The 23556-nt window shown below is 37.8% G+C and overlaps 2 protein-coding genes across 4 annotated transcripts in view; one reads left to right on the forward strand and one right to left on the reverse strand.

The window, feature by feature from the left end:
• Positions 1-218: 218 nt before the first annotated feature.
• Positions 219-23556, reverse strand: part of dohh (deoxyhypusine hydroxylase/monooxygenase) — a 133561-nt gene continuing 110223 nt past the window's right edge. Inside the window, exons 1-5 of one of the 3 annotated variants that reach the window (XM_007245778.4) lie at positions 6473-6577; positions 4758-5106; positions 3976-4052; positions 2840-3092; positions 219-864 (exon numbers count right to left, since the gene is read on the reverse strand). In XM_007245778.4, coding sequence (XP_007245840.3) covers positions 530-864; positions 2840-3092; positions 3976-4052; positions 4758-5031 — 939 coding nt within the window. In that variant the 5' untranslated portion in view covers positions 5032-5106; positions 6473-6577 and the 3' untranslated portion in view covers positions 219-529. Of the gene's footprint in view, positions 865-2839; positions 3093-3975; positions 4053-4757; positions 5107-6472; positions 6578-23556 lie in introns of those variants that run through there. The other 2 variants (XM_015604916.3, XM_049486190.1) reach the window with 2 other exon arrangements.
• fzr1a (fizzy/cell division cycle 20 related 1a) lies at positions 7616-23521 on the forward strand. Its single transcript, XM_007245777.4, has 14 exons — positions 7616-7819; positions 11204-11314; positions 11525-11653; positions 12859-12922; positions 13036-13166; positions 13810-13892; positions 14023-14206; positions 15254-15319; positions 15417-15519; positions 16689-16873; positions 17041-17274; positions 18165-18269; positions 22035-22127; positions 23160-23521. Exons 2-14 carry the CDS (start codon positions 11246-11248, stop codon positions 23199-23201), a joined length of 1488 nt encoding a protein of 495 aa, XP_007245839.1. The 5' UTR covers positions 7616-7819; positions 11204-11245; the 3' UTR covers positions 23202-23521.

Here is a 23556-nt window from a genome sequence, read left to right on the forward strand (position 1 = left end):
ATATTTACAATACAAGCCAAGTCTGTTGTACATTAAATGTTATAATAATATAATAGTTGTGTTGTATTAGTTTAAGCAGACTGTGTTTGTCTAATGTTGTGACTTAGATGAAGATCAGAACACATTTACTGACCCATTTATGCAAAAATCCAAGTAATCCCAAAGAGTTCTAATATTTTATATATATAATACAATAAAACAGGTCCAGCAAATGGTCAAACCATTTAAAATATTTATTTACGTTGAAAGCTTTGAAGTTCAGAAGAAGTCTTTACAAAACCACGGAGGGGGACTAAGGCCAGTATAATCAGGACCAGGGCTGAGTTTCCCAAAGGCATCTTAGTGTTGAGATCATTTTAAATGAGAGAGAGAGAGAGAGAGAGAGAGACAGTGTTCTGCTCGCTCGCCCATTTATCAACCTTGTTTTTTGCTGAGATGGTTTTGGGAAACCGAGCCCAGAACTCGAGAGCAGGTCCTCAGAAAGCCAGGTGTGTTAAAGTGCTAAAGAGCCGCAGCAGAAGAGCCGCTCTCACTGAGCAGCAGCAGTGGCAGTGGCAGCATTCGCTCGTATGAGTCCGTCAGCGTACTGGAACTGTCCGCTGTTCTCGTACTCCAGCATGTCCAGAGCCACCTCACAGCTCTCCTTCACCACCCGCTCTCGGTCCTGACGGTACTGCTGCAGGATGGGCACACACGCGTCCTTGCCGATAGACCCCAGCGCCTCGGCACACTCGTGCCGCACCATGGCGTTCTCATCCACCTTCTCCAGAGCCGCGCGCAGCTGAGGGATGCTGGCCTCGTGCTGTATCTGACCCAGGACGTAGCCGATCTCGTGACGGAACAAAGCGCTGCTGCACTGGAGGCCTGATGAAAAAAAGAGAAGAAGGAGATCACAGGGTTAAAGATACAGGCTGTGTCCCAATTGTATACTAGACACTAACAACGCTATAAAGCAGAGGTCGGCAATAAGTGGCCTGCAAGCATGGAACATCTGTCCTGTGAGGGTGTTTGAACTACAATGAACGATAATGAAAAAAATAAAAATAAATAAATTAAATCCTTCTCTGGTGAGCTTTTGTTTACAATCCTCCCCTGTCTCCCTGTTTAAGTCGGCGTGACTTTAGTTTGTGCCTGTTTTTGTTTTTCCGCTCGTTCTCAGCCTCCCCATTTCCTTATAAGGGCGTTTTTTCCTGGCCGTGTCCCAATTCACTAGCCCGGGCAGCGGTCATTATTTATTTGTTTTGTTCCTTTCTTCTTGGGTTTACCTGCTTTGAGATCAACTGCTCTGCAATTGGGTTCAACAACCCTCTGGACTGGAGAGCTACTAGTCTATAGCACTCCATCCAATTATACTTGACCCTATTTGACCCAAAAACTACTCAACTAAATAAAAAAAAATAAATAAAAAAAAGCTAAGAGATAATCTAAAAAAAGCATCTTAATGCTTTGGAGAGTTTTTTGGTTTGTTTAACACTTTTAAGTTAAACATGATTCCTTATGTGTTCCTTTATAGTCTGGTTAAATTTAGTATTCAATTACAGTGGAACTGTATACAATAGAAAATGAGAATGCTACACGCTTTCATATAGCAGCAAAAAAGGTGTATCATGGCATGCTTGGGTGAATATGCATTAATTTACATATTTATAATGTATACATTTATAATGTATAATTAAAAATGTAGATGACAAAAAAATGAAAATCTTTTTACATTGACTTCCAATGAAAGTTAAGGATTTTTTGTGCTTAGTTTTTGCTCTGACTCAATTTTGATAATTTGATAAAAAAAATAAATAAAATGCCACCAACGCACAGACCTATAACTGTGGAGCAGTTTAGTTTTAGTGTAAGTTCGGTAATTAGCACTTCACATTTTTAAAACTGAGAATAATAATGATTAAGATAAGTTCCATTAGAAAAAGGAGAACACTGATAAGAGTAATTATTATATAAAGTGTTTTCCAGGTGTGTAGTTAAGAGGTAAGAGGCCCAAATGAACTCAGATGGTGTGAGTTACTACCCCCTGGTGGTGCAAGTAATCAAGTAATCAAGTGATCAGATCAGGTGTCAGACACATTAAACCGTGTTCCCACCTGCTCTTAGCACAGGATGCAAGTTGAGGCCAGGTGTGAACAACACTAACGAGTGAAGAACTCTCTAATATTCTTGCTAATGTGTGTTTAATGCCAAATCCCATTTCTCATGTGTAGGCCTTCCCCTTGTTTTTGAGTTTCAGAGGTGAGTATTAACATCCTGTAGCCTGCTGTTAACCCCAGCTAGCACTGCTGGAGCAGCATAAGCATTAGGTGCTAACCGTGCTAAGTGCTAGCTCTTTCACTGTTCAGAGGCGAGCATGTTGGACTGTAGCCTGCATGTTTACTGTGTTAAATCAAGACCACATGGGATGAACCACTAGCTAATATCATCCTGATTTACCAGAATACTCAGGGTCCTTCAGTGTAACGCTGTCGGATGGCATTAGCCGCTAACTGCTAGTGCTAGTGCCTTCGTGCTGGACAAATTTGGGAATCTAAGCTTACTGTAAGTAAATGGAAGCGCTTTACTCACCAAAATAAACAGTTTTCAGGAGAGAAAACTGTGTAGATTAACATCCAGCTTTTGTTTGACTTTAAAAGATTTATTTATTTTTTTAAGGATTACAGTTTTGTTTACTTAGCTTAGCTTTACTTAACTTAATTAACCTACCCCACCATCACCCAGCGGCAAGACCTGATGAATTAGAAGGAAAACAAGGCAATGCCCCTGTTCCTTACTAGTGTTGCATAGTGTGCCATATAATCTGATGTGCCTTAAAATACAGTAATTATGCAGAAGTTACCGTCTCCTAGAGCCAGAACGGCTTCCTCAGTGCTGAGGTTTCGGAGAGCGAACATGGCTCTGTAACGTTCGAAAAGCGGCAGATCTTCATCCAGCAGCTGCTTCCTCAGCTCAGGAACATTCTTCCTCTGGGCGGGGGGAGCGGGATCTACAGAACAGTACGGGTTACAGTCTGTATCCCCCGCAGAGTTCTCATCCCCACTGTTCATCAACCATTCCAACCTCCTCACAGCCAGCTGACATGTCTCTGCCACCTGCACAAACACACACACACACAAATTAGCAATGCATCAGACTGAATTAAAATTGCACAGACTGGAGGACTAACAGACTATGATGATGTCATTTGGGTTCAACTATTGTCCATGCTCTTTCAGGATGGATAGAAGTCCCTCTCTCTCTCTCCCATCGCTACTAGTGGGATGCTGGTCAGCACAGGTATCCCTTAGCTGATGTATCAGAGTAGGGGATCCAGCACTTTCCTCCAAGTGTGCTTGGTGCCTAGTTATGCTGCACCAGTGGAAGTTTGAAAAGAAGTGGGTACTAACTTGACATGTGTCAGAGTTTATTAGTCACAGTGCAGTGGTGGAAATCGGTCTTCCAAAGTGGGTATTAAATTAGAAACAAACAAATAATTTGGCGTTAGGGGTGGGCGATATGGCTCTAAAATAATATCACGATATTTTTGCGATAACGATATACTTGGCGATATAGGAAAACTAAAATAATTCATTCATTTCAGGAATATAGTATAATAGTATAACAGAATAATCATAATGTGGCAAAATAAATAATATAGCATAAAATAATATGATGCAGCAAAAAATATTGCAGAATATTTAGTGCATGCATATAAACTGCAAACTAAAACAATTATACAATAAATACACTTAAAGATTCACAGTAAATAATATACTACTTTTAAGACAGAACAGCCCTATTATCATGATATGGATTTTTAATATCATGATATTTCTGTCACGATATATTGTATACGATATAATATTGTGGGTCTGTAAAGAAAAGCCTGTAGGTGTAGCCTGTGGGTGTAGCCTTTGATACTTGTGGATACTTCAGCTGTCTCACAACAATGGAAAGACATCCTTTTTTGGGTGAAGAAGTGAAAGAAGGTCGTACCTCGATGACGGGATCCTCTGAATACTGCTTCAGTAAATCTAAGACTTTTGGATTTCCAATGGCTCCCAAAGCTTCACCTGCAGACACGGATAAAATCCTTAGTATAAAATATTATCTGGGTTTAGTCACTCTTCCACAAATAAGAGGACTACTAGAGGTGCAACTTAATTTGAATAAAATATATATATATATATTTATTGCATAAATACTCAAAAAACTACTTTTGCTATAGTGTCCTAAACTAACACACAATTTACAAACTAATATAAGATACTATATAGGACAGCGATTTAAAGTTTAAGCTTAAAAAAAAAAAAAATACCACAATTCCTGAGGTCTTAATATCAATATCTATTAAATCAGGCACCACAGCACCATTTTCACCTTGTCTAAATAGGCCGGTTCAGAATGGCTAGTTTCAGTTCCTGTTCAGAACGGCCATCATCAGCTCCTTTAAATGATAATGAGACACTTTTCCCCACCCCCCAACACAATCTATTACTCCTCTCAACGACATTAAATCTTAGATTTAGCTTGGTCCTGAAGTTTCACTGATCTATTTTTGGACTGTGGAAGGAAAGCTCTGGGAGTCCCAGGAGAAACCCCATGAAGATACAGGGAGAATATGGAAACTTCACCCAGACAGGGACATGAACCCAAGACCCCAGCACTCAGAGGCAAATGTCCCAACCACCAAGCTACAGAGTCACTTAAATAAGACCCTGATAAACCTCTAAACACATACTTTAATCATTCATATTATAATTAACTGCCATATTCACCTGCTTCATGTCTAACCATTGGCTCCTGCTTAGTGTCTTTCAGAACCGTCTCCAGAACGGGAATCGCTCGCTCGTCCTGCATCTGTCCGAGGCAGTACGCCAGCTCGTGCTTCAGCAGCGCAGAGTCGTCCATGAAAGCCTCGCTGATCCATTTAATAGCCTCTGGTCCGCCAAGGTTTCTGAGTGTAAAAAGTGCCCTAAAACGAGTCGTCAGGTCCTGTTTGGGGTTGACGAGGATGCTCCCCACCGACGCTAAGTCCTGTTCAGTCGCCATCAGCGTTTACTGCTTCTGCAGACTGAGGAATACTGTTAGTGTAGAGGTACCACCACCAGGACGGGTTCAAACTGCCTGAAAGACAATAAAAGTAAAAGTCAAATGAAGAAGCTTATAACATTTACATTTAAATGCATTTAAACACAAAAACAATGCAGATTTTTTTCCATTAGTACAAATGTCCACCATGGTCTGAATTACAGTATTGTGCAAATGTTTTAGGCACCTCTGGGATATTCAGTAAATAAAAAGCTTCTTATCTATGAAGTAAGTGTTTATTAACTCAGTTAAACACATTACAGCATTACAATAAATACAAACAGCAATTTTACAAAAAGCAGAGCAGCTTTTACAGCCCTGTTTTCCTTAAAACATCTCCTAATCTCTCCTCATCAGAGTTTAATGGAGTTATTTCTGAACTAAACATAGTATACACATGCTGGCTGAGGAGCATCCAGGAGAAATCTAGAACTACACTTTGTTCTTCAGCTTGAATCACAGGATATAACATACTTAGTTAAAAAAAACAGAAATCCTTGTTACGTTTTACAGTATGTATGTATGTTTATTTGCATCTGTTCAAATTATATGTGGTGCTTTTTTCAGGTTAAAACACTCATAAGGCTGAGATAAATGGATTAGTGTAATTTGTTTACTGTACATCTGTAAACATGAAAGCAATAATACCTTTTATTAGGTCAAAGTTTGGCAGAAATATTTATTACACCAGTTTGTGTACAATGCACAAACAAAACAATATCAGATAATGCTAATAAATCTTTTTTTTTTTTCTTTCAAGGGCTGGACTGGACTGGATAAAGTGTGTGATTTGAGACAATACCACCCTATACTCTTTTTATTAATTGTTTTATAGATGTAGATTTTATTTTTATTACTTTCTTTCTTACATAATGCCTTGGTGGTCTTACTGACACACTCTATCCAACGGTATTTGATCCTTTTGATGTACAAATAAGGTACTTATGCTTGGATAAAGACTGTGTTAGTGTAGAAGAGGAGAACCCAAATGGTTCTCTCACTCACTCACAACAATTCCCATTCCCATTCTCTCTCTCTCTCTCTCTCTCTCTCGAACATAAACTTCTTAGAAGAATCTAAAGTATTAAACATATTTTTTTGTTTTGTTTAAAAATAATTCAGCGTGTGTTTCAGCAGGAAATAAAAAAGAAAGAAATCACATTAAATAAAGGGAGGAGTGTCCAGACTTCTGACTGGCTTTGTATTAAACAGCACCAGCTACATATGCTAACTAAATATAACAGTGTTACTGTAGACAGATGGGAGATTATAACCTAAATACTTAATGCGTCCCCTATTTAACATAAGATTCCGTTAAATATGACTCTTTCTGTTTTAATTAAAGATTAAACAGTGATAATAAATCAGTTAAATCAGATAAAATGGGTTATTAAACACTTACACTGAGCTCCTTCACTCCAACACGTTCCTCACCGGCCAGCTCTTCTCCATGCTGTCACTCCAGCTCTCTGCAACGGGTTAATCATGCTGCCCCCTGCAGGCCTGGAGCCCACCACCCTCATAAACCCAACCACGCTGTATCTGTATTAATTTAATAAATAATATCACGCAAATAGTGTCGAAACATTTCCTTACATGTATTTCTAATAAGAGGCTTATTTACCTGTGATTTACATTAAGAAATATGTACCCAAGTACAGGTCAGCAGTGGCTTTGGGCCCACGAACCACTAGGTGGCCCCACGTGCATGTATTTACAATAAATCAATATGGGTCATATAACAGTTATAGGATCTTGTTCACACGTTTTACTATGTCGCATTATTTTTCTTCTTTTACGTTATATCACCAGGGTTTCATAGAAAACTTTTTAAATAATATAACAACAAATAAAACTGTAACCATATTTCTGCTTAGACCAAATCTATTTTCCAATGTCCTTTCTTTTTAAACTATTTAGCTATTCGACTGTTAATGTATTTTTAGATATTTTTATTATTATTATTATTATTATTATTATTCTGTTAACTTCTTTGTATACAGTTATGAACGTTACTGTATATAATAAACCAATAAACAACAAAAAATAAATAAAAACAGAGAAAAATATTTAACATCAAATTTAATGCACAATAACTTCATAACGTTTTAATGGACATTAATATAAAAAAACAGTAAAAATATAGGGATAAAAATCAGTAAAATAATTAAAAAAATAAAATCAGTAGAAATAATACACCAAATAGAAATCAGTAAAAAAAAATACTATAGAAATAGAAATCAGTATAAAATAACATGTAAATAAAAAATCTGTAAAATAATACAGAAATAAAAAACAGTACAATAATATAGAAATAGGAATCAGTAAAATAACATAGATATAGGAATCAGTAAAATAATATAGAAATAAAAAACAGTAAAATAACAGAAATAGGAATCAGTAAAAAAATACAGAAATAGAAATCAGTAAAATAATAAATAACTAAATAGTCACGCGCAGCTGCGCTAACGGTCGTGTCCCCGTTGTCAGGTCGACAGCGACTTCCGCTGTTTTGTTTCAAACGCTGGTGACGTCCGGCCCGAAGCGCTCGTGGCCCACAGTGCATTGCGGTAGCGTCGGTTGGAAACAGGGCTATCGAAGCTGCTGTAGCGCTGCGGCTAACAGCGGAGAGCAGCGGCGGATCAGAAGCTTATAGTTTTATACCATAAACACCAAACCTCGGATCACTATTCCCCCCCTAAACCAGCTGAGTTCAGCACTGCTCGCCGAGCCGTGGAGGAGCTGTGAGGTGAGTCCGCTGCTTTAGTTTATAAGGGAGAAGGAGAGCTAGCGGCGGCGCTAGCTGCAGCCCGGCTAACAGGCTAATAATAAATAAAACCGGAGAGCTGAACTCAGGCCTTAACTGTTAAGTTACAGAGTTTATTTCAGACAGTGTGATCTGGGGGAGTTGTGTTATGTGGCTGCGTGCTGTAATTTAGTTCCAGTTGTTTATTTAAAGAATTCTGGTGGAAAATAGTCGATTAGACACTGAGGGTGAGAGTCACAAAGCAGCAGGATCTCTCTCTCTTTCTCTGTCCTGCAGCAAGAGAACAGCTGAGGAACATGTCCGGAGGGCAGTAGCCCTGTTTCTGCTCTGGATTTAACTAGCTTATTTAAGCTATTTAGTCTGTCCAAGATAAAAAAAAGTAGTTGTGCTTGGTGAACCTTCAGCAGCTGTCGGCCTGCGTTAGCTAAGCTAGTTAACTAGATAGGTTATTGTTTACCTAATGAAAGCAGCCATTTAAAGTGATCTGTAATCAATATTATTGATTTTTAAATTAACAGTCCATGGATCTCTTACAAGAATACAGCCCTAGCTAACTAATGGCCACGTTCTACAGATATAGGATAACTAAGAAATGTATTGTACACTATGGGTGTGCCTTGTCCTATTGTACGCAATAATATGGGCAGGAATTCTGACACGATAAAAAAAAGCTCTGAAAATAAGGATAGTTACTGTATTTACTTTTAAATGTTTTATTGTAGTTTATATGCATGTACAGAATATATTTTTTGTAACTAGATTTTTGCTGCTATATAGTTGTTTACAAAACGTTTAATTCAAAACGTTAATAGTTGTGAACTTCGAGTTAGCTGCTTTAATTTTCAGGGCTGCTAACTGTTTGTGAAAAATAATAATAATAATAAAAATCAAGTAAATGCTGAGGAAAGCTACAGCTTGTGCATCACTTTAAACTGTGCTGTCTGTTTACAAATGGAAAAAAATAGGTTATTTTAGTAAAAATCTAAATCAGGAACCGCTCATATATTTGAAAAATATATTTTTAAATTTAATTATATTATTATTTTAACTAATACTGACACAGTGAGCATTTTATTAATCTCAGTGTCAGGTTTTGGAGATTCTATCATATTAGTGCTCAGTAAGAATGGAAGGTGTGTTTACTGGCTGGTTTAACTGGTACACAAAATTGCAGTCAGTTTTGGATTGTTCCAGTAGGGCTGGGCAACATGACTAAAAAAATCATCTTGAAATGCTTAAGACTTAACAGAAATGACTATTTAAGACACAATATAGACACAGAAATCCATCAAGACTTATATATAAAGTCATATAAATATACATGTTTTTTTTTAGAAATTTTTCGAAACACAAATAGGTAGTAACTTGTGTAGCAGGCCTGTTATTGTGATACCATAACTTTAAACACCCTTGTTTAAGAATTTGTGATACAGTCTTGTATCGTGGGGATTGAGTTTGTTTTTAGATCTGACAGGAAGGCTGATCTTCGTTGCCTGTTGGTGTGTTGCTGCACCACCTGTCTGTGGGGTGCTGTGACTGAGCAGGTGTTGGGTGTGAATGCTCTTTTGTCTTGTAGGATTTGACCTTTTTCTTCATTCTTCTTTAACTGCAGCACTTAAAGTTTCTATACATCTCAGAGAAACAGCTTCAGTTACGTCATAATGCATTTATGTGGAATTGTTATGTGTTAAGTTGTTTATATGGGCCCCTATGGGCTCCTACACTGTTTATGGCAGGCGTATCAAACCTGTCCACATTGGGTAAGGGTGGCTAAATTGGGTGGATTTCATTCCAGCCAAGTGAAAGCTGGTGTGATTAGCTGTTTGAAGACTGACCAACTGAATAAACTAGTCAAAGGTGCTGCTGCTGCAGCCATTCTTTTTTTTTTTTTTAAGTCAGTATTTTGTGCAACTTTTACATCAGTCAAACACAACCTTCTTTATTTAGTAAATTATCAGTGTTGATGTATGTGTCAACTGGTGGGATATATTTGGCAGTAAGTGTACAGTCAGCCAGACAGCTGATGAACTGGCAACATGGACATGTGTGCTTAAGACTCGTATGTGCAGTAGTAGAACATTAACTTTAAATGTTATGGCTTATTAATGTGTATATATTATGGCTGCACAATATTGGAAATAGAAATTGACATTGTGATTTTTCTGTTGTTCTGCAATATTAAAATATTTCATGTCACAGTATTATAACAGTGCAGTCTGTGCAATTAATTAAGTCTTCAGAAAGAATAATTTCAGAATTATTATTTGAAATCAGCCGTTCCACTGTCTGTTAAATAATCTACTGGTACAAGAGAAACAAATGACAAACATGGCCAGATCTGACTGTCCTGGCAAGTTTGGTTCCCTAACTTTTTTAAATTCCTCAACTGCATTCTCATATCAGTGTAAGATGATGTGCTTAAAAAATGAAGTAAGATAAGTATGTCAACAAAACTTACTATAAATGTACAATAAAAGTTTTAATATTGTTATCATAAAAGAAAATATGGTGTCCACTTGCTCGCTTTTTGGCTGGGCGATATAAGAAAAATCATATATCACGATAACGATATATATCATGATACCACATTTAAGTATGTTTTCAGTTATTTTTCGAAAAATATGACAAAATAATATCATTGCTTACTTTTTTCCAACTTTATTTCAAAGTAACATTAAACCAAACTTTTACAAATAAGAATTACTACCTTTTAGTGCAGCAATATACATGTATCAAATGAAAACAGATGAAAAATGCATCTTCATTGTTCTGCTCTCATGAGTTTAATAGAGTAAAGCATGTCGCAAACCGGCGTGTCCGCGAAATAATGTAAAGCAGCGTCATGTTGCAAAACCACATTATGAAGCTTTTTTTTGCAAAGATTACTTTATTATCACTTTATATAAACCGAGTTTATTCAAAGTGACCACGCCAATACATTTTATTGTGGCCTACTTTATATATTTGCACTAATAATTGATGAAATTACTGTAGAAACGATAGGGACAATAAAAGGTAAGTAGCACGATAAACAAAAAAATATTTATCGTCTTATCGCACAGCACTAGCTCGCTTAATTACACTCAACAAGTTAATAAAAAAAAGGAAAGGCTTTTCTTTTTTTTTTTTTGGCTGTTTGCAAATAAACAATGTGCTCTCTTGTCACTGACCATCTGTAATCTTTATACAGTCTGGTAGTTTTATTGCCTTTATTGCCTTGTTCAAATGGAATAGTAGCATTAGTCATCCACCTCTTGAGATGCTTTGTAAGCACTGTCTCAAAGGAGATCTGGATGTCTGTTATCATACCAGTGGTGCAACCTTCATTGATCTGATGTTTGTTTTTGTGTCTGTGTGTGTTTGCAGCCATATCCGTCTTGACCTTTTCCTCTCTGACCGAAAATCTTCATGGATCAGGACTATGAACGCCGACTACTGCGGCAGATAAACGTCCAGAATGACAACGCCAGCCCAGTCGTGAGTTTTTTATTCAACATAACGTTTAACATATCCTCATAAACTTTTTTTTTTTATAAAGCCTTCTTTTGTATTAGACTGTATGTGTAAACAATAGTACTGATACCAGCATATCGTGTACTGTGATGCTGTTGGAAAAATGCAATTATAGACCTTTTACGTATTTAATGGCTGTTACTCATTTTATGTGTTGAAATTTCCTTCTTACAGAAAGTCACAGATGTGATCCGACACCTGACGCCCACCAAATCGCCGATGTCCTCTCCCAGCAAGCATGGGGACCGATTCATACCATCTCGAGCAGGAGCCAACTGGAGTATTAACTTCCATAGGATTAATGTAAATGCTCATTCATTTTATTTATAATAAATACAAAGATATTTAAGAAGTATAAGAAAGTAATGTCAATAAGGTACCTGTGTGTATATAAAAAAAAACGATTAACCAGGCATGTTTCCTGTTTGAAGTTTGCATCTTCGTGACTGGAGGGTGGCTACAAGTCTAGTATTAAGTATTAAGAACAAGCGCACTTCATCACCAGTCTACAGCAGTTAAATTGAGTTTAAATGCAGCATTTAACCTCATTCTTGAATGGAAGTCCTGGAGTCAAATCAGTGATCTTTTTAGACCATACCCTGAAATATATAGTGTGCTATATAATCATATAATATAACCAAAAATCAGTTCCTTGTAGCTACGATAGCCGATTGGCTTCAGGTAGCTTGACTTCAGATATGCTTTGTTTAAGGGTAGTTGTACCTGTAGATCATTGCTCTGGTCCAAATCAGTTGATCAGTTTCTTTACCTGGAGTTTTTCCCCCCTTGGTTTGGTTTGGTTTGTTTTCACACAGGCACAAACCTAAATACACTCAAATGCTCCCCAACAAAAAACATACATACTGCTTTAACACTGAATGCTTACAATTGGATGCTGTTCTTTCAAACACACTGTTTTCAGTTGGAAGTGTGGTGCAGATGTCTGAGTAGTAAACAGAGTTGCACATCCGCAAGCAGTGAATGCGGCAAATACCGTGTTTATTGTAAAAATAGCTTAGCATGGGGGCTCCGAGTGGCCCAGCGGGCTAGGGGGGGGGGGGGCAGAGAAATAAAATTAAATATATAAAAAAAAAAACAGCTTAGCGTGGAGCAGCAGAAGATGCATAAGGAAATAGATGTAGTAATCTGGCTAATATTTTGGATTAAACTGTGCTCAAATAAAAGGTGTATACATGAGTTTTGGACTAAATAAATTTGGATCATGTTCACACCACAAACAAACCGCTCCGGAGTTTGTTTGGAACCTTGGAACCAGACCACAAGACCACTTCCTCTCGAGGGTCCCACAGACTCCCAAGTGATTACTGTTTTTTGCACCTGCTGAAACGAACCGCACCAAGGGTGCAAACGAGCCAGAGTCCATTTTATATTATATCTTATATACATTTAAAAAGTGTGAGTTAATCTGTCAAGAGCTTTAGGCAGTAACCCTGCTCCTCAGAAATGTGGAAGGTGAGGAGTATTGATTTGTTTTTTGTTTCGCTCAGGAAAACGAGAAGTCCCCAAGCCAGAATAAGAAAACAAAGGATGCAACATCAGACACTGGCAAAGGTGAGTTCAATACCTCTTCTTGACAGTTTTTAAAATTCTGTAAGTCTTCCTTGGGGTATGGTTTATACTGAAGGCTTGTTTGGGATCTCAAGAGTCTGGTCTTTTGTTTTCAGTGGACGGTTTGGCGTACTCTGCGCTGCTGAAAAACGAGCTGCTTGGAGCCGGCATTGAGAAAGTTCAAGACCCTCAGACTGAAGACAGGAGGCTCCAGCCCTCTACACCAGAGAAAAGGAGTCTGTTTAGTGTAAGTCTCGTCTGTTGTTGCACTGAAGCTTAAATGTTTTAGAGCAGAGCTACAGGGAGTATTGATCATACTGCAAAGAGCAAATATTGTGCATTAAATGTTCATATGTCCAGCTATTTCAAGTTGCACCCTTTGCTGACACAGATATAATGTGTTGTGTGTGCACACAGCTTGGCTAGTCTCTTTATAAAATTCTTACCAATAGAATAGGACTCTCTGGAGCAGATAAATAAACATGTCCCAATTGGCACCATGTTTGATGCTAGGCTTGGGCTAAAGAAGGATATAAATCCCTACAGTATTGAGCTGTGAAGCAGTGGAACTGTTTTCTCTGTAATGATGAAGCTCCATTATTAATCAATGCTTAAGATTAGGTGAGGTGAGGTGGTGATCATCCAACACCCTGACCTCACTAATAGTTTTTGTTGCTAAATGCAATCAAATCCTCACAGCAATGCTCCAAAATGTAGAAAACAGTTTTAGTAGACAGTAGATAGTAGACACAAGTTACCCAGCAAAAGATGAACATGTATAAAATAAGCAAAGAGCATTGGACTAATTAGAAACACACAATTTAATAACGTTTTTATTAAAATATAGATTGCACTAAAGTTGGTTTTATAATTTTTCTTTATTTCTGCAGTATTCCCTCAGCACCAAGAGAACCATGCCTGACGATGGCAACAACGTTTCTCCCTACTCATTATCCCCCGTTAGCAGCAAAAGGTACACAGTAAATATTTAATTTGAATCTATAATCTCCTTATCAAGAACACAGATGATTATAAGTCTCATAAAACAGTTCATTTTGTTCATTTGTAAGATTTCTTACTGGTTGTTTTGTCTGTCTGTTTAGTCAAAAGTTGCTCCGCTCACCAAGGAAGCCCACACGCAAAATCTCCAAGATCCCGTTTAAAGTGCTGGATGCTCCAGAACTGCAAGATGATTTCTACCTCAACCTGGTTGACTGGTCGTCCTTAAACGTGCTCAGTGTTGGGCTGGGGACCTGTGTCTACCTGTGGAGTGCCTGCACAAGCCAAGTATGCACCGTCTGCAATTTGCTTCTGTTGAAACTAATAACAAATGTTTTTTTTTTCCCCATTAAACAACCAAATGAAGTCCATACTGAAACTGAACTATAGATTACCCCACTATAGTTTTTTTTATATATTGTACTTATGTTTTTCAGATTAGAAAAAATGTATCCAAACAAACCTGGCACTATGTTAAAAAGTAGTTGCCCCTACACTTAATACCTTGGTTGGTGGCAACAACTGCAATCAAGCATTGGCAATAACTGGATATGCTTAGGATCATTGTCCTGCAGCGGAACCCAAATATGCCTGAGCTTAATCATAATTTAAAAAGTCCCTTTTATATTTACTCTGGTTATCTTTGTCAATATTGAAGTTGGTTTGATAATCATATATTATATAAGGCAGACCCATCCTTCTCTGGTCAAACAACTTAAAAAGGATTATTTAATAGGCATTATACATCCACATAGGTCTAATATATATTTAGATTAAAAGCATCACTTTAAATGGTGCTGTCTGTTTGCAAATAGAAAACTGAACTTACAAAAACTGAAGCTATGTAAGAACTAAAAAACATAATTGAGAATCGCTCATAAAGTTGAAGAATATTACAATTATTTATTTATTTTACAGTATCGTGCAGCTCTATGTGGAAGCCTCTATTCCAGTACCTTTACTGTGTATGTGCAAAGAAAGTGCTTTAAGTTTCTTATTGGAAATTTACTCAGATGCAGGTGCTTATATGTCTGTTATTGGCTATTATTCTTCTGTTTTGATTTCAGATTATTTAAAGGATTATCCACTTCATTCAATCGGCTAGAGATTGAATTAAAAACTGAGATGTATATAAGGACATATTTCTGTACCGATTGAGCTATTAGTAGGATTGTTAACAGATAATCTGGCAAGGGACACACAGTGTGAAGAAAAAGCTTTAAAGGGGAAAAGAAAGGAAGTCCTATTTTATGACACAGGATTTGTAAGTCTGTATAAGATCCCACGCAAAGCTGGCTTGTATTCATTCATGTGAACCTTTGTTTTTGTGTGCAGGTAACCCGTCTGTGTGACCTGTCAGTAGAGGGAGACTCTGTGACGTCGGTTGGCTGGTCAGAAAGGGTAAGTGACCGTATACATTAAGTCGTATTAAGAGAACTTTGACTGTGGATGTCTGACAGTCTCTCTCTCTCTCTCTTTCCCTCTTCTTCTGCTGTAGGGGAATCACGTGGCGGTGGGGACACATAAAGGATTTGTACAGATCTGGGACGCGGCAGCTGGCAAGAAGCTATTTGCATTAGAGGGGCACACAGCCAGAGTTGGTAAGATATTGTAGAACAGGGGTCGGCAATTAAGTTTGTACGCGGGCCAGATTTTTTCCAAGCCATTACATGGCGGGCCACAAGCCCGGGGTGGGGGGGGTGGGGTGTAGGGTGGGGGGATTGGCGGGCGCAGTGGCGGGAGGGCGCTCTTAAAATGACAAGCAGACATTCAAGTGGGCTGATGTGGGTGAAATCTGTGGACTGACCATTGGGGGCGCTATTAATGATATACCTGTTTGTTAAATAAAAAAAAACAAACGAATAATAAAAAAAAAATAACAGAATAAAGAAGCTAGCAGTTATCTAACAGCCCATGGCTCTATCAAAAAATCTTTAATAATTTTTTCTGTTTTAGAAATTTAAGTTTCTAAATAAAGAGCATTTTTGAGACGGACAGTCCGATTTTTTTTTTTCATTATAGTTCAACCTCACGGGCCAGATGTTTCTTGCTTGCGGGCCGCATGTGGCCCGCGGGCCGCCTATTGCCGACTTATGTTCTAGAAGCTGCAGAGCACATCTGCTCTGAATGTTAAACACTCATCTATTTAGTTGCCACTGGAATTCCTGATTTTAGTTTAAAATCTTAACATCTTTTGAACAGCATCTTTACAGGAGATGGAAAACACCTTCCACTTTCCTCCCAACTTTCAATGGATGTTAATATAAAAAACTGAATTGGATCACTACTTTCTAATTAGTATCCTGTTATAGGGTTTATTTATTGCATTAGAAACACAAAGAAGTGTCCAAACACAAAGAAGCCATTGTGTGGCTGAGCACCCTAAACATACTGTTTACCAACATGGTACCTACAGGGTAAAGTATCTGACATTCACAGCAACTAATGACTGTAATGAATGTAACTACGTTTGCATGTCATGAATATTCATGCGTAGTAAAAGCCTAAATCCTGTCCTTCTTTTTCGCCCACGCCTCCACTGAACTAAAACAGTCTGAAACAGGAGCAAAAAAAAAAAAAAACTGCACACAGGACCATTTATACTAGAGACCACCATAATTATGAAAATAATGAAAAAATAACTTAAAAATACTTTTGAATTGATAGAAACAGAAACAGTGAATGTGCAGGTGTCCCAGTACTGTTGTCCGTATATTGTCTATGTACAGCATATATTTAATTTTATATATTTTGCCCTCTGCTCCTGCAGGTGCGTTAGCGTGGAACGCCGACCAGCTGTCCTCAGGTAGCCGGGATCGTATGATCCTGCAGAGGGACATTCGGACGCCGCCGCTGCAGTCAGAGCGCAGGCTGCAGGGCCACCGACAGGAGGTGTGCGGCCTCAAATGGAGCACCGACCATCAGCTGCTCGCCTCCGGAGGAAACGACAACAAGGTAACTTAACAACTCCTAGTGGAGTCAATTAAACTGTTCTTTAATATTTAACTCTTATGATTTTATTAGAACTGATTATGGTGGTGATGGGTTGTATGTAGTGAAAATATTATGTGAATAATAATTACTGAACATCCTCTATCTGACTGTGTTCCTGTATTAATCAGCTCTTGGTGTGGAACCACTCCAGCGTTCAGCCGGTTCAGCAGTACACAGAGCACCTTGCCGCAGTGAAGGCCATCGCTTGGTCTCCTCACCAGCATGGCCTGCTGGCGTCCGGCGGGGGCACCGCTGACCGCTGCATACGCTTCTGGAACACACTCACCGCCCAGCCGCTGCAGTGCATCGACACTGGATCACAGGTCTGCAACCTGGCCTGGTCTAAACACACCAACGAGCTGGTGAGTGTGCATAATAACACATATACACACACACACACATCCTCAAAGTGTACATTTCATTTATTAGTAGGGATGCATCTAGAGAATTCGCGAAATATATCTCAAAAATAGATGGAATTCAACATTTTATGGGTTACAAATGATTCTTATGAGTGTCAACTTAACAGGATCGTAAAAACCACAAAGATTGGTTTGGTTATGTTAGTTACAAATAAAAAAAATAATAAAATAAAAGCATAGAAAAGCTCCAACCAAAGTGATACAACTAAAGTCAGTTGGTTTATAGCATAAGGCCAACACCTTCTTTGCCCCTTATCTGTAAGGATTCACCCAGATGCCAATTTTAAAATATTTTATAAAAATATTTTAAAAGAGCCTCTAAAACCCTAAACCATATATTTTCATTAATAGCTGAAATGTGTTCCTTTTTAAATTAATGAAACATACCAGTCCTGCTTAAAACATTTATAAACCTTTCCTAGACTTTAAAAAAACACTTTTATTGTGGTAATTTCTGCCTCTGCAGGACAATCTCAGGTTCAGCTGTGCTATAGGTGTGGATGTGTCCATGTACTTTGATTTGAATTGCATATTGTGATGTGTCTGACTACCCCCGCTGATGTCCAACCATCTCTCTCCCTCCTGCCTTGCCTCTAAACCCATACATCACCCAATGCTCCTCCCAAAACCCCTCCTATTTTTTTGTTTAGCCTTTTTAAATACGCTGAGTTTGGAATTCGAGGGGTTTAGTGCCCCTTTAAAGTTTAAAGCTTGTTAAATCTTAATAGCAAGTTTAATACAGTGATTTCACAGTGTTGGTAATGGATATCTGTGGTGTTTGTAACTGTTTTAACTCCTGACCGCTCTGTTCTGTGTGTTTCCTTCTCCAGGTCAGCACACATGGGTACTCTCAGAACCAGATTCTGGTGTGGAAGTACCCCTCCCTCACTCAGATAGCCAAACTGACGGGCCACTCCTACAGAGTGCTCTATCTGGTGAGTGTCTCCATGTGTTTTTAATTCTTATTTCAACAAGCAATCTTTTTTCATGATTTGGTCTGTTGGGTGTTCAAAACCTGCACCAGATCTAACCCTGAATTTTTGGGGATTCTTTTTTTTTAACCAGTTAAGATAAACCTACTGTGGCAGGTGGATGCAATTTTGTTTTAAAGGGTTAAACTTATACTATTATTTTTTTTCTTTTATTAAACACAAAACCAAGACATAAAAACGTCTTAAAGACTTAATGACATTTGTGTCATTAGTCACATAAAAATGTTGACTAATGACTAATGTGGGCTAAGGGCTATTTTGTTGAAGGGTGATATGAGATTTATTGAATTAAATTGAATTAGCCACGTAATGTAATGCAGCCTGTACCAAACATCAGTCAGGGACAGATGCTGTAAATAGGGCTGCACGATTTGGGCAAAATATCTAATTGCGATTTTTCCACAGAATATTGCGATTGCGATTTAAATTGCGATTATTTTTAATCCATCAAAAACCTAAACCTGTATTAGTGGTTACCATACCTATCAAATAAATTTATAAACTTCTTCCACATAAAATATTCACAGGTATCTCAGATTAAATGCAGTTTTCAGTTTTATTTTTAAATTGCAAGTAACAACAAAATAAATAACAAGGTTTAACTGCAACATCAGTAACTGTAAAGTCTGAGTTTTGAGATGCATTTTTACAATATAAATTAACTTAAAAGTAAATCAGTTTTTTTGCACATTAAATGCAAAAGTAGCATCATTAATGCTTGCATGCACAAAAGGTATAACTGCAACATCAGTAACTGACTGGTCCGCTGTGGACAGTAATGCCTTAGCAGAAAAGCTAAAAAAAAAGCAAAATATCGGTTTTATCCTAAACTCTTTGAGTTTTGAGATGCATTTTTACAAATAAATGAACTTAAAAGTAAATCAGTTTTTAGCTGTTAGCTTCATACTGGTAGCTACCAGTGTTGGGCACGTTACTTTGAAAAAGTAATTAGTTATAGTTATTCATTACTTCTCCAAAAAAGTAACTGAGTTACTAACAGAGTTACTCCACTATAAAAGTAATTAGTTACCAGTAAAAGTAACTAATCACGTTACTTTTTAATATTCGCCCATCAAAAAAGGAAATCAATTATACATTTACTATTAGAAAAATAACAAACGAAAATAAACCCAAAATGTTGACAAAAATATAATCTAACGAATTTAAAAAAAATAAAACGAAATTCTCCACACAACCAAAGAAAATTACTAAAACTTGTAATACTGAAAAAAACGGAAAAAACGGAAAAACGCGTCTGGGGATGAAATTAAACATACCAAGCCACCCTCAAAGGAAATATGTATATATAAACAAAAAAAATAATGGACAAAAACAACAATCTAATGACCGTTAAAATGGTATTAATATAACAACAGCCTTGCCAAAAGAGAATAGAGCTTAGATCAGGCCCAAAACGTGCACGTTTTGCAAGAGAGAAAGAAAGAGAGAGAGAGATTTCTGGTGTGAGTTACTACTCACAGGTAAATATTCTCACGCTGTATCTGCTGTTTCTCTTTCATCTGCCTGGCGCTCATATTGTAATCCCATAGATAGTTCTGCAGTTTCTCAGTGTTTTCTGTCGTATTTTGCGGCTAGCGCGAGCGCTTTACACAAGAACTAACGCCACGGACCAGGTGCCACGCGCTCGGCACAACACCGCCCGCTGTACAACTCCGCTGTACAACAGCGCTTTTAAATTAATTTAACACGAAAATGAGGGTATTCTATCAGTAATTTCAGTTAGTTGTAGTTAGTTTTATAAACACAAAATACAGTTCGAGATAGTTATGTTATTTTCTTTTAATTGCCGTTTTTATCAGATTCAGTTAACACAAATGTTTTTCACTTTCAGTTTTCGCTATTTCGTTCGCTTTAGTGAACAATAATAATTGGTTACTTAGCAACATTATGATTAGCACACCAAAGCTTTATATAAAATAAAAATAGGAGCCCGATTTCGGGTCGGTCCTCGGGTCAGGTCAGGTTCGGGCAGAAAATCTAAGCTCTAAAAGAGAAAGCAGCAGCACCACAAACATCGGAGCAGCTAAAAAGAGCTTAACGTCCTTAATTCGGAACTTGGCTTGTCCACGGCAATCACTGAATTGATTAGAGCACGCAAATCGTCACAATTGTGCCTCACTTCACCACGCCAAACCACAGGCACAGCGGCCAGAAGCTGTTTTAACGCCGTTACTCCCAACACTGGTACAAACTGATATTTATTTATACTGTTTATATATTACTTTTATATTTTATTTAATAATCCCCAAATACTAATAAAATTACAATATAACGAATTCCAAAAGATATAAACGAAAAACGGCACGCAATAGCAGAAATAAAATAAAGAAATATTATTTCTGCCCCAAAAAGACGCGTCGTCACCCCGGCGATGTGTGCGGCGCAAACCGATTAACCCACGCGCGGAGCTTTAAACAGGCAGAGCTGCAGCTGCTGACACGCGTGCAGCACTGTGTGATTATAACAGTGTAACTTGTGGTACATCATAAAGATCATAGTGTGATTTGTTGTATTAAAACAGATCTACCTCACAGACCATTTTCTGGAGCACCATCTGACAGAGCGCAAAGGAAAGCGGAGGGAATTCTCTGCTGACCCGGCGCGAGTTCGGGCATCAAGTCAGGTTCGGGTTCGCAGACAATCTGAACTCTACAACGCATTTAAACAATTGCACAGTGTCCGCCTGGCTTTAAATTATTTTATCCAAGTCTTCCACTCATGTCCAAGCGCCACTTTAAATTTAATTCACCCTGATGTAGCTGCAATGGAGAGAGCGGCAGTGCATGCTGGCTTCGTTGCGTTGAACGCAGCCCCGCCCTCCAGTGAAAAAAATATTCAAATGAATCCAGCCCCTGCTGCATCAGGCCAATCGGAGAAGAGCAGGCGGTGTGCTCACACACACACACAAGCCTCTCAGACACAGAACAGGCGCTTTTAACCACATAAGTTGGAAACACTTGCAGGCTATTGGCTAATTCAAATCGCAGCTCCTGCGATTGAAAAATCGCGTCCATTCAAATCGCGATTTCGATTAAAAAACGATTAATCGTTCAGCCCTAGCTGTAAATAATGTATACCTGAAAATAATACCACTCTTTATTAAAATATTCTATCATGATGCATGTTGGTAATGAATATCCACCCTCTAAATCATACTACATAAATGTAATACATATGATTCATATAGTATAAGATTATAATAAGATGATTGATTATTATAATACCACAAGGTTTCATCTCAGTGATGGCAGGCTACATATATTAAATGCTTTTATTTTTCAACATATTAACTTGTTAACTTTGTTCTTTTGTGCTCATAGTCTGGGTTTTATCAGAGCTTGAGTATCTGAATCTCAGTTCTATCAGGGGAAATTGTTAATGACCGTCTGGGTAAAGAAATGAAGTCCGTCATGGCTGCCAGTTTCATAAAGCCTAATGAACGCAGTCAGGAACCCTGTCTGAGTTCATGTTTTGTGAGACGAGCTCCTGATTAAGCTCCTGACGAGATGGAGAACGGCGGTGTGTAGGAGCAGTAAGCTGTGAAGGGTCTTGACACGGTTTCTTATCACCCTGCAGTTCGAAATTCGTTTTATTATGCAAATGAGCCTCATATTACCTAGGAGCCTTCATTTCTTGTTAGAACTTTTTTTTTTTTTTAACCTGTATCTTCATTTTCTCCTGATACAGGCGATGTCTCCAGATGGGGAGGCCATCGTGACGGGAGCAGGTGATGAGACGCTGCGTTTCTGGAATGTATTTAGCAAAACACGATCAACAAAGGTAAGGTTTCTCACAAACTACATAACAGTTAAATAAATGAGTGTTTAACAGTGGTGGCATTGATCCACTGCTGCAGACTCCAGGCCGCTTCCTGGAGATTTTAGGTCCTACACTCTTGGCGCTTATTGTTTTCCACTCATATTAGTTACAGAGCTCTAAAGAATTACATTACATTACATTAGCAAATGGGATAATGATCCTATTACCGAAAAAGTGAACCCATTTGTGCTCTACGATTCCTTTTCCTGCAAATGTATACTCTATCTGCTTCCTGTACAATGTGTAGGGTAGCATGATTGGGCCACACTGTGACAGAACTGGGCAAATGAAATGAAATCTGCATCTCCATACAAGTTGTTTGCAGGAAAACACTGCACTGACTTTAGACTTGATAATAAAACACAGTGGATCAACACCAGCAGATGAGATGTCTCTTTATCCAAACCATCACTGATTGGTGGAAACTTCACACTAGACCTCAAGCAGCTTGAACTGTGTCTCTCTCTCTCCACTCTTCCTCCAGACTCTCTGATCCCTTGATTTACAAATGAAATGTAAAATTTACTGATGATCAGTGATGGTTACACTTAAAATACACTTAAAAAGATGTTTAATACATCTATATAATGAGTTTCACATTTTGAACAGAATTTACTAAAATAAAGTAACCTTTCAATGATATCCTAATTTTATGTGATGCACTAGTATATTGTGCAGTACTGGTTGGATTTAATATCTTCAGTATGATATTTCAACATATTTCACAATACCTGTATCCAGTATTGCAGGGCCTCATATTAAATCAACTTTCCAAGATGAGCAGATTAAAAAAAAAGCAAAGCAAATCACAATACAGCAGCTTTAGCATTATAAACATGTGATCTTGTTTGAACATGGTGTAGAAGTATTATATTGTTTAGTATGCTGTTTAGCCTTTTTATTCTGTCTTTAGTCATTATATATAGTTTGATTTAATAACAATACAGACAGTTAAATGAAAATTAATTAACTTTTTTCCTTCCTTTTTTTTAGGAATCTGTGTCCGTTTTAAACCTGTTCACTAGAATACGGTAGAGGCACTGCTGTTTTAAAGGAATGTCGTTCTACTTACGGACTGCTCATATGGACAAAGCTTCATTTTCTCCTGTGATGGACGATGCAATCTGAGAAGACACCTTAACTTTTTCTTTGTAAAAAAAAAAAAAAACAAACAAAACAAAAACATTTGGACTTCTGGATTTGCTGCTGCACTGCCATCTGCGTTTCTAGTTTGTGTTTTTCATTGTATTTAGTTTGTGTACAGTTTAGTTCCTGTTTTTTTTAATTGTTACCATGAAGTGTCTCTAATGGTGCAAGTCAGTCTAATGCAAGCCTTAAGTCAGAAGATACTGTAACCATGTTGTCTCAGCAGGGTGTCATTTCAAATTAT

The sequence above is a fragment of the Astyanax mexicanus genome, chromosome 12, assembly GCF_023375975.1.
Source record: "Astyanax mexicanus isolate ESR-SI-001 chromosome 12, AstMex3_surface, whole genome shotgun sequence".
NCBI classification, from domain to species: Eukaryota; Metazoa; Chordata; class Actinopteri; order Characiformes; family Acestrorhamphidae; genus Astyanax; species Astyanax mexicanus.

What these genes read in the sequence shown, in the direction of transcription:
- fzr1a (XM_007245777.4), top strand. Translation starts at nt 11,246, where the DNA reads ATGGATCAGGACTATGAACGCCGACTACTGCGGCAGATAAACGTCCAG. An exon ending in TTAACTTCCATAGGATTAAT is followed by an intron (nt 11,654 to 12,858) that starts GTAAATGCTCAT and finishes TGTTTCGCTCAG; the next exon opens with GAAAACGAGAAGTCCCCAAG. An exon ending in GCAAAACACGATCAACAAAG is followed by an intron (nt 22,128 to 23,159) that starts GTAAGGTTTCTC and finishes CCTTTTTTTTAG; the next exon opens with GAATCTGTGTCCGTTTTAAA.